Raw genomic sequence first — 12288 nt, 5'->3', positions numbered from 1 at the left:
CCATTTCTGACCGATGGGAGTCCAGCCTCTTCTTGGAAGCCTAACAGGGATGATGGAGCTCCGGCGACTTCTGTGCCACTGATCGGATTGTCCTGACTGTTAGGACGCTTCTCCGTCACTTGGAAGCTTTCGACGGGAGACTGGACTGCCGTTCGTCAGACATTCTGCAGGGTCCCATGCCTGGGTGGGGCGGGGGGTTGGACTAGATGACCTCCAAGGTCCCTTCCAGCTCTTCACTCTGTAAACACAAGTTCCAGGTTGCTTCTCTCCTTGGGTAGTTTCCATCCGCTGCTCCTTGGAGCCTCCGTGGCGCAGTGGGGAGAGTACAGAACCGCAGGCTCCTCCGGCCGGCTGCCGGCCATTTGGCAGGTCGAATCCCACCAGGCTCCCGGCTGACTTCTGAGGGGGCGTCAAAGGGGGACCCCGATTGTTGGGGGCAAGAGGCCGACTCCTCTCAAGGGCTCAGAGCGGGCCGGGAAGCAGGAGGTCGGCCGGAGTGCTGCTGCTGCTGCTCCCGCTTCTCCTGCCTTCGGGGGCTTTGGAAACTAAACGGACTCGGCCTCTGCTTTTAGGGGCAGCCCCTCGGACACCGGAACCTGCCCCCCCCCCACCGCCCCCCCATAGTCGCCCCTTTTCTCTAGACCGGCCGTGCCCAGTTCCTGCAGCTGCTCTTCCTGCGCTTGTGTCTTTCAGGCCTTCAATCGCCTGAGTTGCGCTGTTTGCAAGGAGGGCAGCTGGTTCGGCGGTTGTGGCTTGTATTTCCCGTCTGCAAATGTGGCCTGAATGGTTTCCGGCCTCTGGAGGGTCTTCCTGGGAGGGGGGGGAGGGGGAGGGGGGGGGAAAGGGGCTTCAGCAGAGCTCCGGCCCCCCACCTGCTCTCTCCCCTTCCCTCAGCCGGGACTGCGAAGGCAGGCTGCGTTTCCCAGGTGCCAAAATCCCTCCTTCTCCTACCTCTTTATTTTTTCCTTCCTTCCTTCCCTCCCTTCTTTCGTTTCTCCCCCTCCCTTCCTTTCTCCCTCTCCTTTCCTTCCTTCCTTCCCTTCATTTCTCCCCCTCCCTTTCTTTCTCCCTCTCCTTCCTTCCTTCCTTCCCTTCATTTCTCCCCTCCCTTTCTTTCTTCCTCTCCTTCCTTCCTTCCTTCCCTTCATTTCTCCCCCTCCCTTTCTTTCTCCCTCTCCTTCCTTCCTTCCTTCCCTTCATTTCTCCCCCTCCCTTTCTTTCTTCCTCTCCTTCCTTCCTTCCTTCCCTTCATTTCTCCCCCTCCCTTTCTTTCTCCCTCTCCTTCCTTCCTTCCTTCCCTTCATTTCTCCCCTCCCTTTCTTTCTTCCTCTCCTTCCTTCCTTCCTTCCCTTCATTTCTCCCCCTCCCTTTCTTTCTTCCTCTCCTTCCTTCCTTCCTTCCCTTCATTTCTCCCCCTCCCTTTCTTTCTCCCTCTCCTTCCTTCCTTCCTTCCCTTCATTTCTCCCCCTCCCTTTCTTTCTTCCTCTCCTTCCTTCCTTCCCTTCATTTCTCCCCCTCCCTTTCTTTCTTCCTCTCCTTCCTTCCTTCCTTCCCTTCATTTCTCCCCTCCCTTTCTTTCTCCCTCTCCTTCCTTCCTTCCTTCCCTTCATTTCTCCCCCTCCCTTTCTTTCTTCCTCTCCTTCCTTCCTTCCTTCCCTTCATTTCTCCCCCTCCCTTTCTTTCTCCCTCTCCTTCCTTCCTTCCTTCCCTTCATTTCTCCCCCTCCCTTTCTTTCTTCCTCTCCTTCCTTCCTTCCTTCCCTTCATTTCTCCCCCTCCCTTTCTTTCTTCCTCTCCTTCCTTCCTTCCTTCCCTTCATTTCTCCCCCTCCCTTTCTTTCTCCCTCTCCTTCCTTCCTTCCTTCCCTTCATTTCTCCCCCTCCCTTTCTTTCTTCCTCTCCTTCCTTCCTTCCTTCCCTTCATTTCTCCCCCTCCCTTTCTTTCTCCCTCTCCTTCCTTCCTTCCTTCCCTTCATTTCTCCCCCTCCCTTTCTTTCTCCCTCTCCTTCCTTCCTTCCTTCCCTTCATTTCTCCCCCTCCCTTTCTTTCTTCCTCTCCTTCCTTCCTTCCTTCCCTTCATTTCTCCCCCTCCCTTTCTTTCTTCCTCTCCTTCCTTCCTTCCTTCCCTTCATTTCTCCCCCTCCCTTTCTTTCTCCCTCTCCTTCCTTCCTTCCTTCCCTTCATTTCTCCCCCTCCCTTTCTTTCTTCCTCTCCTTCCTTCCTTCCTTCCCTTCATTTCTCCCCCTCCCTTTCTTTCTCCCTCTCCTTCCTTCCTTCCTTCCCTTCATTTCTCCCCCTCCCTTTCTTTCTCCCTCTCCTTCCTTCCTTCCTTCCCTTCATTTCTCCCCCTCCCTTTCTTTCTTCCTCTCCTTCCTTCCTTCCTTCCCTTCATTTCTCCCCCTCCTTTCTTTCTTCCTCTCCTTCCTTCCTTCCTTCCCTTCATTTCTCCCCCTCCCTTTCTTTCTTCCTCTCCTTCCTTCCTTCCTTCCCTTCATTTCTCCCCCTCCCTTTCTTTCTCCCTCTCCTTCCTTCCTTCCTTCCCTTCATTTCTCCCCTCCCTTTCTTTCTTCCTCTCCTTCCTTCCTTCCTTCCTTCATTTCTCCCCCTCCCTTTCTTTCTCCCTCTCCTTCCTTCCTTCCTTCCCTTCATTTCTCCCCCCTCCCTTTCTTTCTCCCTCTCCTTCCTTCCTTCCTTCCTTCATTTCTCCCCCTCCCTTTCTTTCTCCCTCTCCTTCCTTCCTTCCTTCCTTCATTTCTCCCCCTCCCTTTCTTTCTCCCTCTCCTTCCTTCCTTCCTTCCCTTCATTTCTCCCCTCCCTTTCTTTCTCCCTCTCCTTCCTTCCTTCCCTCCCTTCTTTCATTTCTCCTCCCTTCCTTTCTCCCTCTTCTTTTTTTCTTTCCTTCCTTCCCTCCCTTCTTTCATTTCCCTCCCTCCCTCCCTTCCTTCCTTCCCTCCCTCCCTTCTTTCATTTCTCCCCTTTCGTTCCTTTCTCCCTCTTCTTCCTTTCCTTCCTTTCTTTTCTTTCTCCCCTCCCTTCCTTTCTCCCTCTTCTTCCTTTCCTTCCTTTCTTCCTTCCTTCTCTCCCTTCTTTCGTTTCTCCCCCTCCCTTCCTTTCTCCCTCTTCTTCCTTTCCTTCCTTTCTTCCTTCCTTCCCTCCCTTCTTTTGTTTCTCCCCTTTAGTTCCTTTCTCCCTCTTCTTCCTTTCCTTCCTTTCTTTTCTTTCTTTCTTTCCTTCCTTCGTTCCTTTCTTCCTTCCCTCCCTTTTTCGTTTCTCCCCCTCCCTTCCTTCCTTCCTTTCTTCCTTCCTTCCTCCCTTCCTTTTCCTTCCTTCCTTCCTCCCTCCCTTTCCTTCCTTCCTTCCTTCCTTCCTTCCTTCCTTCGCAGCACCCCAGGGTCAAATGATTCCTCCCCCGCCCCTTGCACCCTTCTCACAAGCAAAGCCAGAGGCCAGATGTGCTGGACAGCCCTGCGACTGACTCACTTCACAATCGAGGGAAGTTTTGTGAAATGGAGCAGAAACTCGCCCGTCTCCCTCAGCAAACAGATATTTGGGGTTCAGTTCTAGTCATAAGCTGAGGAACCAGAAGCGGCCGAGAAAAGCTCTCCAAGCCCTGGGGGACACTCCCAGCCTCCTGGAAAAGGGCCCCCAAACGGCCCTGAATTCTCCTGCGGGTGCCCAGCCGCCAACCCCCGAGTCCTGACGTTGGGAGCTGGCACAGTTTGCCCGGTTAGGCCCCTGGGAAGGGAGCGGGGAGGGGTTGGTACAACTTTGCCAAGTTTATTTACAAACACTGCAGGTGGGGGGCACAAGTGTTGGGGGGCAGGGCATGGACCCCCCCCATCTTGGACTGAATTCCAGCATCTGTGTGGGAAAGAAGCGACGTGGGAGGGGTGAGGGGGGGCAAAAGCCTCTCCCCCTCGTGTGCTCCAGCCACACTCAGGGCCTGCGTTCTCCAGATCAGGGGTCTCCAACCACGGCCCCTTTTAAGACGTCTGGACTTCAACTCCCAGAATTCCTCCACCAGCAAAGCTGCAAAGCTGAGGAATTCTGGGAGTTGAAGTCCACACATCTTCAGGGGGCCAAGGTTGGAGACCCCTGCTCCAGATGGCAGACCCCAGTCCTTGGGGTGGGGGTGGTGAAGCTTCTGACAAGACAACGATGCAAGGGGTTGGAGTCACCACCTGCGCCCCCCCGCCCCCGCCCCCAGGGGGGGCTGCTGGGGGGGGGGGCCTTCAGCCCCACGTCCTTCTCCGCCAGCAGCGTGGGAGAATCCCGCCTGCAGCTTCCCACAACTTCTTGGGACGTGCCTTTGGTGGAGTGGAAAAAGGTCAGGGGTCCACGCGGGCACCGTCCACCCACACCCCCCATATCCGCTCCAAGAGGCCGCCCCCTTGGCCCAGTCGAAGCATCCGGAAGGAAGCCCCAGCATCCCCTGCCGGAGACTCCAGAGTCCATCATCCTGCTGCAAGAAGCAAAGCAGCCCTGCTTGTCCGCCTCCGTCTGACTTTTGGGCTGTGTGCGCTGATTGCTGCTGGTCCTTCTGCTCGCCACCATCCTTCGGTTCGAGGTTCCCGCATTCCTGCTACGCCCCCAAAAAAAACAGGGAGGCGAAGCACCGCCTTCCCCCTCCGTGGCAACTCTCGGCGTCCGCCGTAAGAAGCTCTCCTTGGGGCAGCCACCGGAGCGTGGGCCCCGGGACCCTCAGGGTGGACCCCATCCGCCGGCTACTTCTTCCCCACGGGGCCCTCTTCCGAGGGAGGGGCTCAGGCTCCCAGAGCAGGAACTCGTGCAGGAGGGTGTTGACCGTCTCCGGACATTCCAGCATCACCATGTGGCTGCCCTCGTCGATCACCTTCAGGAAGGCCAGCAACAGGATCTGGGGTCAAGAAGGACGGGGGGGGTGTGTCAGTCGGGTGGCCTTGCCCTGGATGGCCTGCAGGGTGGGGTGGGGGGTCTTCGGGGGTCTTCGGGGGCAATCCAGCTGCTCTCTAGGGGCACTTTGCATCTGTTGTGGTTCACCGCCAGCCTGCGCAGCGGGCGGCGGAATCAGAAAAACGGGGACCAGTCTGGGGAGGACTCGGACGAGGGTCCTGGGTCCAATGCAGAGGTGGCCCCTGGGCCATCTGGGAGTGGGCTGCTGCCTCTGGAGCCTCCGGACTCCGGCAGCAGCGAGGCAGAGGAACAGCGGGAGCCTGGTTCCAGTGCGCATGTGCGCAGTTGCTAGAAGGCAAGAGCAGATGAGACAAAAGGGGCAACTCGGGAGTAAGACTGAGAGGTGACTGCCCTTCCCATAAGGGATAAAGGAAGTGCAAAGGTAGGAAAACCTTTGCAGGAAGCAACGTCATTTGCTCTGAGCTGTTTGGACTCTAAAAGCTCTGCGTTCAATTGGTTCTCCGTTTCGGCTTTGGAAAGACTAATTGGGACTTTAGTCACCGACAGCCCTTCGAGTCAGATAAAGGTGCGTTCTTCTCGGACTTCTTCCGAGGAACTTTGGCCGGTGTTCCTGGGACTAATTATCACCGGTTAAGACGCACGCCGGGATGTGAATGACGATAATTCACAGCGGTTGAACTAAAATAAAAGGCTTTGGGATTTGATGTGTGTTTGTGGGCGTCTCAGGAAGGCTGGTCAGTCTCCCTTTAACTGCAGAGGATAAATATCTACGGGTCCCTGTGTGTGTTAGTGTGTGTTTTTCACTTGCACCTTTGTGGGAAGTCAAAAGCACTGCTCCAGAGGTGGGGATCACTTGGTTCTGACCAGTAAGTAAGTTTTGAGTAGTTCGGAGAACCGGCCAGCCCCATTTCTTCCCTGCCTCCCATCGAGTCCCCGCTGATCGGCTGGGTCTTCCTTGGTTGCCCCTGCACGGGAGAACGGAGCTGGAAAGCAGGCTAGTGGGGAAGGAAGGGGGGATTTTGCAGTCACCTTCCCCTGCCACGCCCACCAAGCCACGCCCACAGGACTGCTAGTAAAATTGGTTGAATCCGGCCACTGCACGGCTGACCCCCAAAGAGAGGCAGCTGGTACCCCACTTCCTGAGGCTGGCATGGGTCACTCTACAGCCTTGAACCCATGCAGCTTTTCTGACCCACAACCTGGAAATGCTGGCCAGCTGAGCCCCCCCCCCACCGTGTGACTTGAATTAAATTTTAACTGGGGGGGGGGGGAGGGCTGATGTGTGCTTCCCACAGGGATTGTGCAAACTGGTCAAACTTCGCCTCCACCGAAATGGCACTCAGCGCCCCCCCCCTCCCCGGGGCCTTCCCATATCTGGGCAAATGTGGGTGCAATCAAGTGACCATCACCTCCCGCTTCCCTGCAAGCCCCTCCCTCTCTCATAGGCCCCTCCCTCCCTGCTTTTCATCCAGCCAATCTTGCGGCAGCTGGACACATCTGGGTCAACTCTGGCCTGACTGGGGCCATTGGGAGGCTTCCGTGTTGGCACAAGGGAGGCGGGGAATAGCGAGAGCTGGGAATTTGTAGCCGAAACAAAAGAGTTTCTCACGGGAACCAAGGACACTCCCACAGGCAGCTGAAGAGAGGAGGAGTGATGTTACCAAGCAACCGGACAGCAGCCTGATTGGACCGTGTGACTGTTCGTTTGGGAAAAGGGGAAAACTTCTACTTTTAATTAGGTGGAAACAGCGGGAACTTTCAGAGCTGGTTTCTACCAGACCTGTGCCAATATGATAGATCCAATAAACCTGCTCTTTGCGGACTCGGCCTGCCTCGGAGTTCTGTCTGCTCTGTTCTGTTCTGTCTGGAATTCATCTTTATGTTCTGTTTGGAGTTCTGTCTACTATGGACGTATTGCTTGGAGCCCCACAATATCCTGCTTGAAGGGCCCGCTGGCCCCTCTTCGGGGGCATCCCAGCTGAGCAGCCCCCCCAGGGCACCCAAGGGGACCCCCCCATTGATAAAGCTCGGGTTTTACTCAAGGGGGAAGCCATCAGGGGCTCCCTGGGGGCTAAGGCGGGGGGGGGAGTTTGGCGGGGCAGGGGATGCCCCTCCGCAGCCTTACCTCCGCCATGCGCTGGTCCTCCTCCACGGGCACAAACTTGTCGTGCATGCCATGCACCAGCAAGACGGGCACGGTCAGCTCGGCGTGGTAGACCTCGTCCCCCTCCGGCCAGTACTGACCGCTCATCATGGCCCGCAGGACAAAGGAGGAGACGTTGAAGGCGTTGCCCTCTTTGAGCAGCTGCTTCTCCTTGGCACCCTGGCGGGCAAAGCCGGCTCTGGCGGGGAGAAGGGCACGGGGTCAGCACAGAGGGGGGCGGGTGGGAAGCGGTGGGCAAAGACCCCGCCATTTGGGGGCCGGGCCAAGGAAGAAGCGGGATCTCAGCCTCCCCGGGAGGAGACGGAGGGCTCAAGGCAGTCTGAGCCCCCCAAACGGACGGGCAGGGTCCGGAAGGGGGGTGTAAAGACCCCGGGGGAGCCACGCGTGGACCCTGGGGAGACCTGGCTGCCCCTCCCAGAGGCTCACTTGAGGAAGGGCCAGGCCAGGCACGAGGAGGGGGTGCCGGGGAAGGAGAGCTGGGGCCCCCACCCTCTTCAGGGCGGCCCAGTGGTGCCAGGGGAGAGGTCTGCCCGTTTGTGCCCCCTCCCCACCCCGGCCCAGGGGGCTCACTTGAGGAAGGTCCAGGCCAGGCAGGGCGAGAGGCAGCGCAGGACACAGGGGGGCATGTTGAAGACGGAGCAGAGGCTGGGCTCCAGGGCGGTGGGGCCTCCTCCGTTGACCATCACCACTTTGTGCACCAGGTCCGGGTATTCGTGGGCCAGGAAGGTGCAGAAGGAGACCCTGAGGCGGAGGAGAGGCCGGGCGGGCTGTGAGACGCGGCCGAGGGGGCCCCTCCCTCCCGCTCTCTCCCCCTGCCCCGCAGGGGACGTGGAGCCTCCATGTTCGGGGGCCCTCTACGCAGGCAGTCCTCGACTCGCAGCAGCTCGTTTAGTGACCGTTTGAAACCACCACGGGACAGAAGAACAAAAGGGGCCTTTGCACACGACCGCGTCCCCCAGGACCACGTGATTAAAACGGGGGTGCCGTCCCAGGGTCTGGGGGGGAGGGTCACGGGACTCCCTTTTGCGACCGTCGGATGAGCGAAATCCATGTGGGAAGCCGGGTTCGCTTAACAACTCCTGTGATTTGCTGAACTTCACGCCCTTCCTCGCCTTGCTTGGCGGTGTCAATTCTGCTCCCGGTTCTGGTTGTAAGTTGAGGAGACCCCCCCACAGGAGAGAGACCCCCCGTATCCCCTCGGGAGCCCCCTTACCCGTAGGAGTGGCCGATGAGGACGTTGCGCTTCTTGGCATAGCGCTTGAAGAGGCTGCGCAGGTCCTCGGCCAGCGCGTAGAAGGTGTAGGCGGCAGCGATTTGGGGCGCCGAGCTGGCCCCGTGGCCGGCCAGGTCGGGCGCCACCACCTCGTAGCCCAGCCTGGCGAAGAAGTCCAGCTGCTCCTTCCAGATGTCCGAGGAGCCGCCCACGCCGTGGATGAAGAAGAGCACCACGTCCCGGTGTGACCCTTGGCAGCTGCCGATACGCTGCGTGCAATCCACGTGCACCACCCGCTTGGGCTTCGGCCGGCGGCGTTTGAGCGACGGGGCCCCGCCGGCCGTGGGGGTCCCGGCTGCCGCCGCACTGGCCTCCGAGGCCTCCGCCCCCGGGGCCTCGGCCAGGTTCTCGATGACCACCTGGCCGGTGCGGTAGACGGCGATGCGGCGCTTGCAGCGCACGGCGCCCATCCTTGGGGGTTCCTCCTCGGGGGCGCTGGGGGGCCGGGCGGGGGCGACGTGCTTCACCCGCAGGACCCGGCCGGGCTTGACCTCCACGAAGCTGTAGCCGTCGCTGGACTCGACGGGCTCCAGGGGCCCCACCACGTTCGGGGCCTTGCCCAGCAGGCAGCAGAGGAGCCCGTCGGCCAGGCTGGTCAGCATGGCGGGGCCCTGCGGAAAGAAGGGTGGGGGGTGTTAGGGCCGGCAGCGGGACGTCCCCAAGGAGACCCCCTGGACCCAGGGCAGAAGGGGGTATTTGGATCTGCTGAGGGTGGAACTGGGGGTCCTGGGTGCCCCTCGGCTGGGTTTCTTTCTTGCAGATGTTTCACGACCCAACTAGGTAACATCTTCAGTGCTAGGAGGGAGTGGGGTTGCGGAGAGGAGGAGGAGGAGGAGGAGAGGAAGGAAGGAAGTGGGGGAGACACAAAGAGGAGGGGAGGAGGACGGTGGGGTCTTTATGGATCTCTGAGCTGGTGGTTTTCTTGCAGACGTTTCATGACCCAACTAGGTGACATCATCAGTGCTAGGAGGGAGTGGGGTTACAAAAAAACCCCACCAGTCCCTACCAGCATGGATGATGCAACCTAGTTGGGTCATGAAACGTCTTCAAGAAAACCACCAGCTCAGAGAGCCCCGAGGGCCCCTCGGGTGTCCTCCCCCTCCTCCTTCCCCTCCCCCAACCTTTCTAGCACTGATGATGTAACCCAGTTGGGTCAAGCGGATGTAAGTCTCTTTTTTCAACGAGGGTTTAACTCGCTGAATGTGATGGATGTAAGTTGAGGATGACCTGTCCGTGCAAAATGGCCAGGGGAGGGAGGGAGGAGGGAGATAAAGAGAGACCCTCCCCCGTTCTTCACAGCCAGAGGCCTCAAGGACTGTTGGGTCCCCAAGGTGGCTCTCTGGGCTGCAGGCGCCCACCCGAAAAGCGGCGATGGTGCCTCTGGGCACGTGCAGATCTCTTTCTCTCTCTCTCTCTGTCCTCCATTCTCTTTCTGACTCTTTCTTTCTCTTTTCTCCTCTCTCCATTCTCTCTCTCTTTCCCTCACTCTTTCCCTTTCTCTTTCTGACTCTCTTACTTTCTCTCTCTCTCTCTCTCTCTCTCCTTTCTGACACTTTCTATCACTCCCTCTGTCTCTCTCTCCATTCTCTCTCTCTCTCTCTTTCTGACTTTCCTACTTTTTCTCTCTCTCTCCCTCCCCTTTCTGACACTTTCTATCACTCTCTCTCTCTCATTCTCTCTCTCTCTCTGACTCTCTTACTTTCTCTCTCTCTCTCCCTCTCCCTTTCTGACACTTTCTATCACTCTCTCTCTCCATTCTCTCTCTCTTTCTGACTCTTTTCTCTCTCTCTCCATTCTCTCCATTCTCTCTCTCTTTCTGACTCTCTTACTTTCTCCCTCTCTTTCCCTTTCTGACACTTTCTATCACTCTCTCTCTCCATTCTCTTTCTCTTTCTGACTCTTTTCTCTCTCTCTCCATTCTCTCCATTCTCTCTCTCTTTCTGACTCTCTTACTTTCTCTCTGTCTCTCCCTCCCCCTTTCTCTCTCTCTTTCTGACTCTTTTCTCTCTCTCCATTCTCTCTCTCTCTCTTTCCATTCTTTCTCTCTCTTTCTGACTCTCTTACTTTCTCTCTCTCTCCGTCCCTTTCTGACACTTTCTATCACTCTCTCTCTCTCTCCATTCTCTCTTTCTCTCTCTTTCTGACTCTCTTACTTTCTCTCTCTCTCCCTCTCCCTTTCTGACACTATCTCTCTCTCTTTCTCTCTCTCCATTCTCTCTTTCTCTCTCTCTCTCCCTCCCCCTTTCTGACATCCTGGAAGCCCCTTCCCCCCTGTCCCCCCATTTCCATTGGCGATTGTCCTAAGTGGTGCCTGCAGGAGGAAAAGTGCCAGCCCAGCCGGGGAGATTTGGCTGCTGCTCTCAACCAAGAGAGGAGGGCGAAAAATTCCCTTTGCCAAAATCGGGAGAGACTACGGGCATCCTCAACTTACGACTGTTTCTTCGAGGTCACAACAGGACTGAAAAAAAAGCGACATACAACCATTTTTCACACTTACGACCCTTGCGGCATCCCTGGGGTCACATGATCGAAATTCAAAGGAAAGGCAAGTGGCTCCTATTTACGACGGTTACAGGATCCCCTTTCGTGACCTTCCAGCAAGCAAAGTCAAGCGGGAAAGCCAGGCTCACTTAACAACCACGTTACTAGCCTAACCGCTGCAGGGATTCGCTGAACGACGTCCTAAAACGGGGCCAGACTCACTCCACCAGGGCCTTACTTAAAGAGCACACCTACCGGGCTCCATTGTAAGTCTCTGCCTCCCGCAGAATTGAAAGGAGGCCAGTCAGGAGGGGGGTCTGCGCCCCCCCCATCTCTCCGCTGGAATTACTGAGGGCGGGGAGGGGTCCAACCTTGGCAACTTTGAGGCTTGTGGACCCCGACTCCCAGAACTCCCCAGCCAGCCAGGCTTGGCGGTCAGTGGGCTCCTCCCCACTCAAAGGGGCCACATGTCCAATTCCCTGCAGGGGGGCTTCGGCCCACGGATGGACACTGGGGGACCCACACCTCTGGAGTCCCCAAGGGGGCAAACCCCCGGGACCCCCCTCGATCCCCCGTCAGCTTCTGTCCCCCCCAGAGTCCCCTCCCTCCGAGGTACAGATGGGAGGGAGTTCCTAGGGGCCGGTTTGGCTCTTACACCCCCCATGTCGTCCTGCTTTGCGTCCTGCCTGTCCAGGGGTGAAAGAGGCAGTTGAGCTGCGGTTGTGGCCGATCGCAAACCGAGGCAATGTTGGCAAAAGGGCCGGAACGAGAGCCGGTTTCCACGCCAACAGGATGAAGCCTGGAAAATGGATGGGTGCAGAGAGGCTCAAACTGGGATTGGCCCTCGTGGGGCTCCTAAAAGCGGGTGGGGACTGCAGTCCTTTGGAGCCCTATCACCCCAAAACATGGGGGGCTCCCTCCTTGCTCCTTCCGGTCTCCAACTCAGCCAGTGGAGGCTCAGGGGTGTGTGTGAGAGAGAGAGAGACCTTGAGAGAGGGAAGGCGCCCCAACGTTTGCTCCAGAGAGGATCACTGAAAGAGGCGACGGAATCCTAAGTTGCATTAACCGAGGGATACAATCAGGATCAAGGGAGGGACTAACACCACTCTATACACCCTTAGGAAGGCCACACCTAGAGTCCTGCATCCAGTTTTTGGTCACCACACTATAAAAAAGAGGTTGAGACTCTGGAAAGAGGGCAGAGAAGAGCAACCAGGATGATGAGGGGACTGGAGGCTAAAACCTACGATGGACGGTTGCAGGAACTGGGCCTGGCTAGTCTAGGGAAGAGAAGGACCAGGGGAGACATGATAGCGGTCTTCCAATATTTGAAGGGAGAGGGAGAGAAAGGAAAGGAAAGAACAAGAGAAAGAGGAAGGAAGGAAGGAGAGAAAGAAAAAAAGAGTGAGAAAGAGTGAGAGAAGAAGGAAGGAAGGAAGGAAGGAAGGAAGGAAGGAAGGAAGGAAGGAAGGAAGGAAG

The 12288-nt window shown here is 57.4% G+C and overlaps 1 protein-coding gene across 1 annotated transcript; it reads right to left on the bottom strand.

Annotated features, from left to right (window-relative positions):
- Positions 1–3757: 3757 nt before the first annotated feature.
- ABHD8 (abhydrolase domain containing 8) lies at positions 3758–8947 on the bottom strand. The gene is made up of 4 exons (XM_026724033.2): positions 8269–8947; positions 7626–7796; positions 7017–7233; positions 3758–4874 (listed from the first exon to the last, which is right to left on the bottom strand). The coding sequence occupies exons 1-4, from the start codon at positions 8928–8930 to the stop codon at positions 4581–4583; spliced, it is 1344 nt and encodes a 447-aa protein (XP_026579818.2). The 5' UTR covers positions 8931–8947; the 3' UTR covers positions 3758–4580.
- Between the last annotated feature and the right edge of the window lie 3341 nt (positions 8948–12288).

The sequence above is a fragment of the Pseudonaja textilis genome, chromosome 1 (genome assembly GCF_049901715.1).
Source record: "Pseudonaja textilis isolate UNSWEBS1 chromosome 1, rPseTex1.2, whole genome shotgun sequence".
NCBI lineage: Eukaryota > Metazoa > Chordata > Lepidosauria > Squamata > Elapidae > Pseudonaja > Pseudonaja textilis.
The sequence above is the reverse complement of the archived record's forward strand: the minus strand, read 5'-3'. Positions and strand labels throughout refer to the sequence as shown.

What these genes read in the sequence shown, in the direction of transcription:
- ABHD8 (XM_026724033.2), bottom strand. Translation starts at nt 8,930, where the DNA reads ATGCTGACCAGCCTGGCCGACGGGCTCCTCTGCTGCCTGCTGGGCAAG. An exon ending in CTCATCGGCCACTCCTACGG is followed by an intron (nt 7,797 to 8,268) that starts GTAAGGGGGCTC and finishes CCTCCGCCTCAG; the next exon opens with GGTCTCCTTCTGCACCTTCC. An exon ending in AGGACCAGCGCATGGCGGAG is followed by an intron (nt 4,875 to 7,016) that starts GTAAGGCTGCGG and finishes TCTTGACCCCAG; the next exon opens with ATCCTGTTGCTGGCCTTCCT.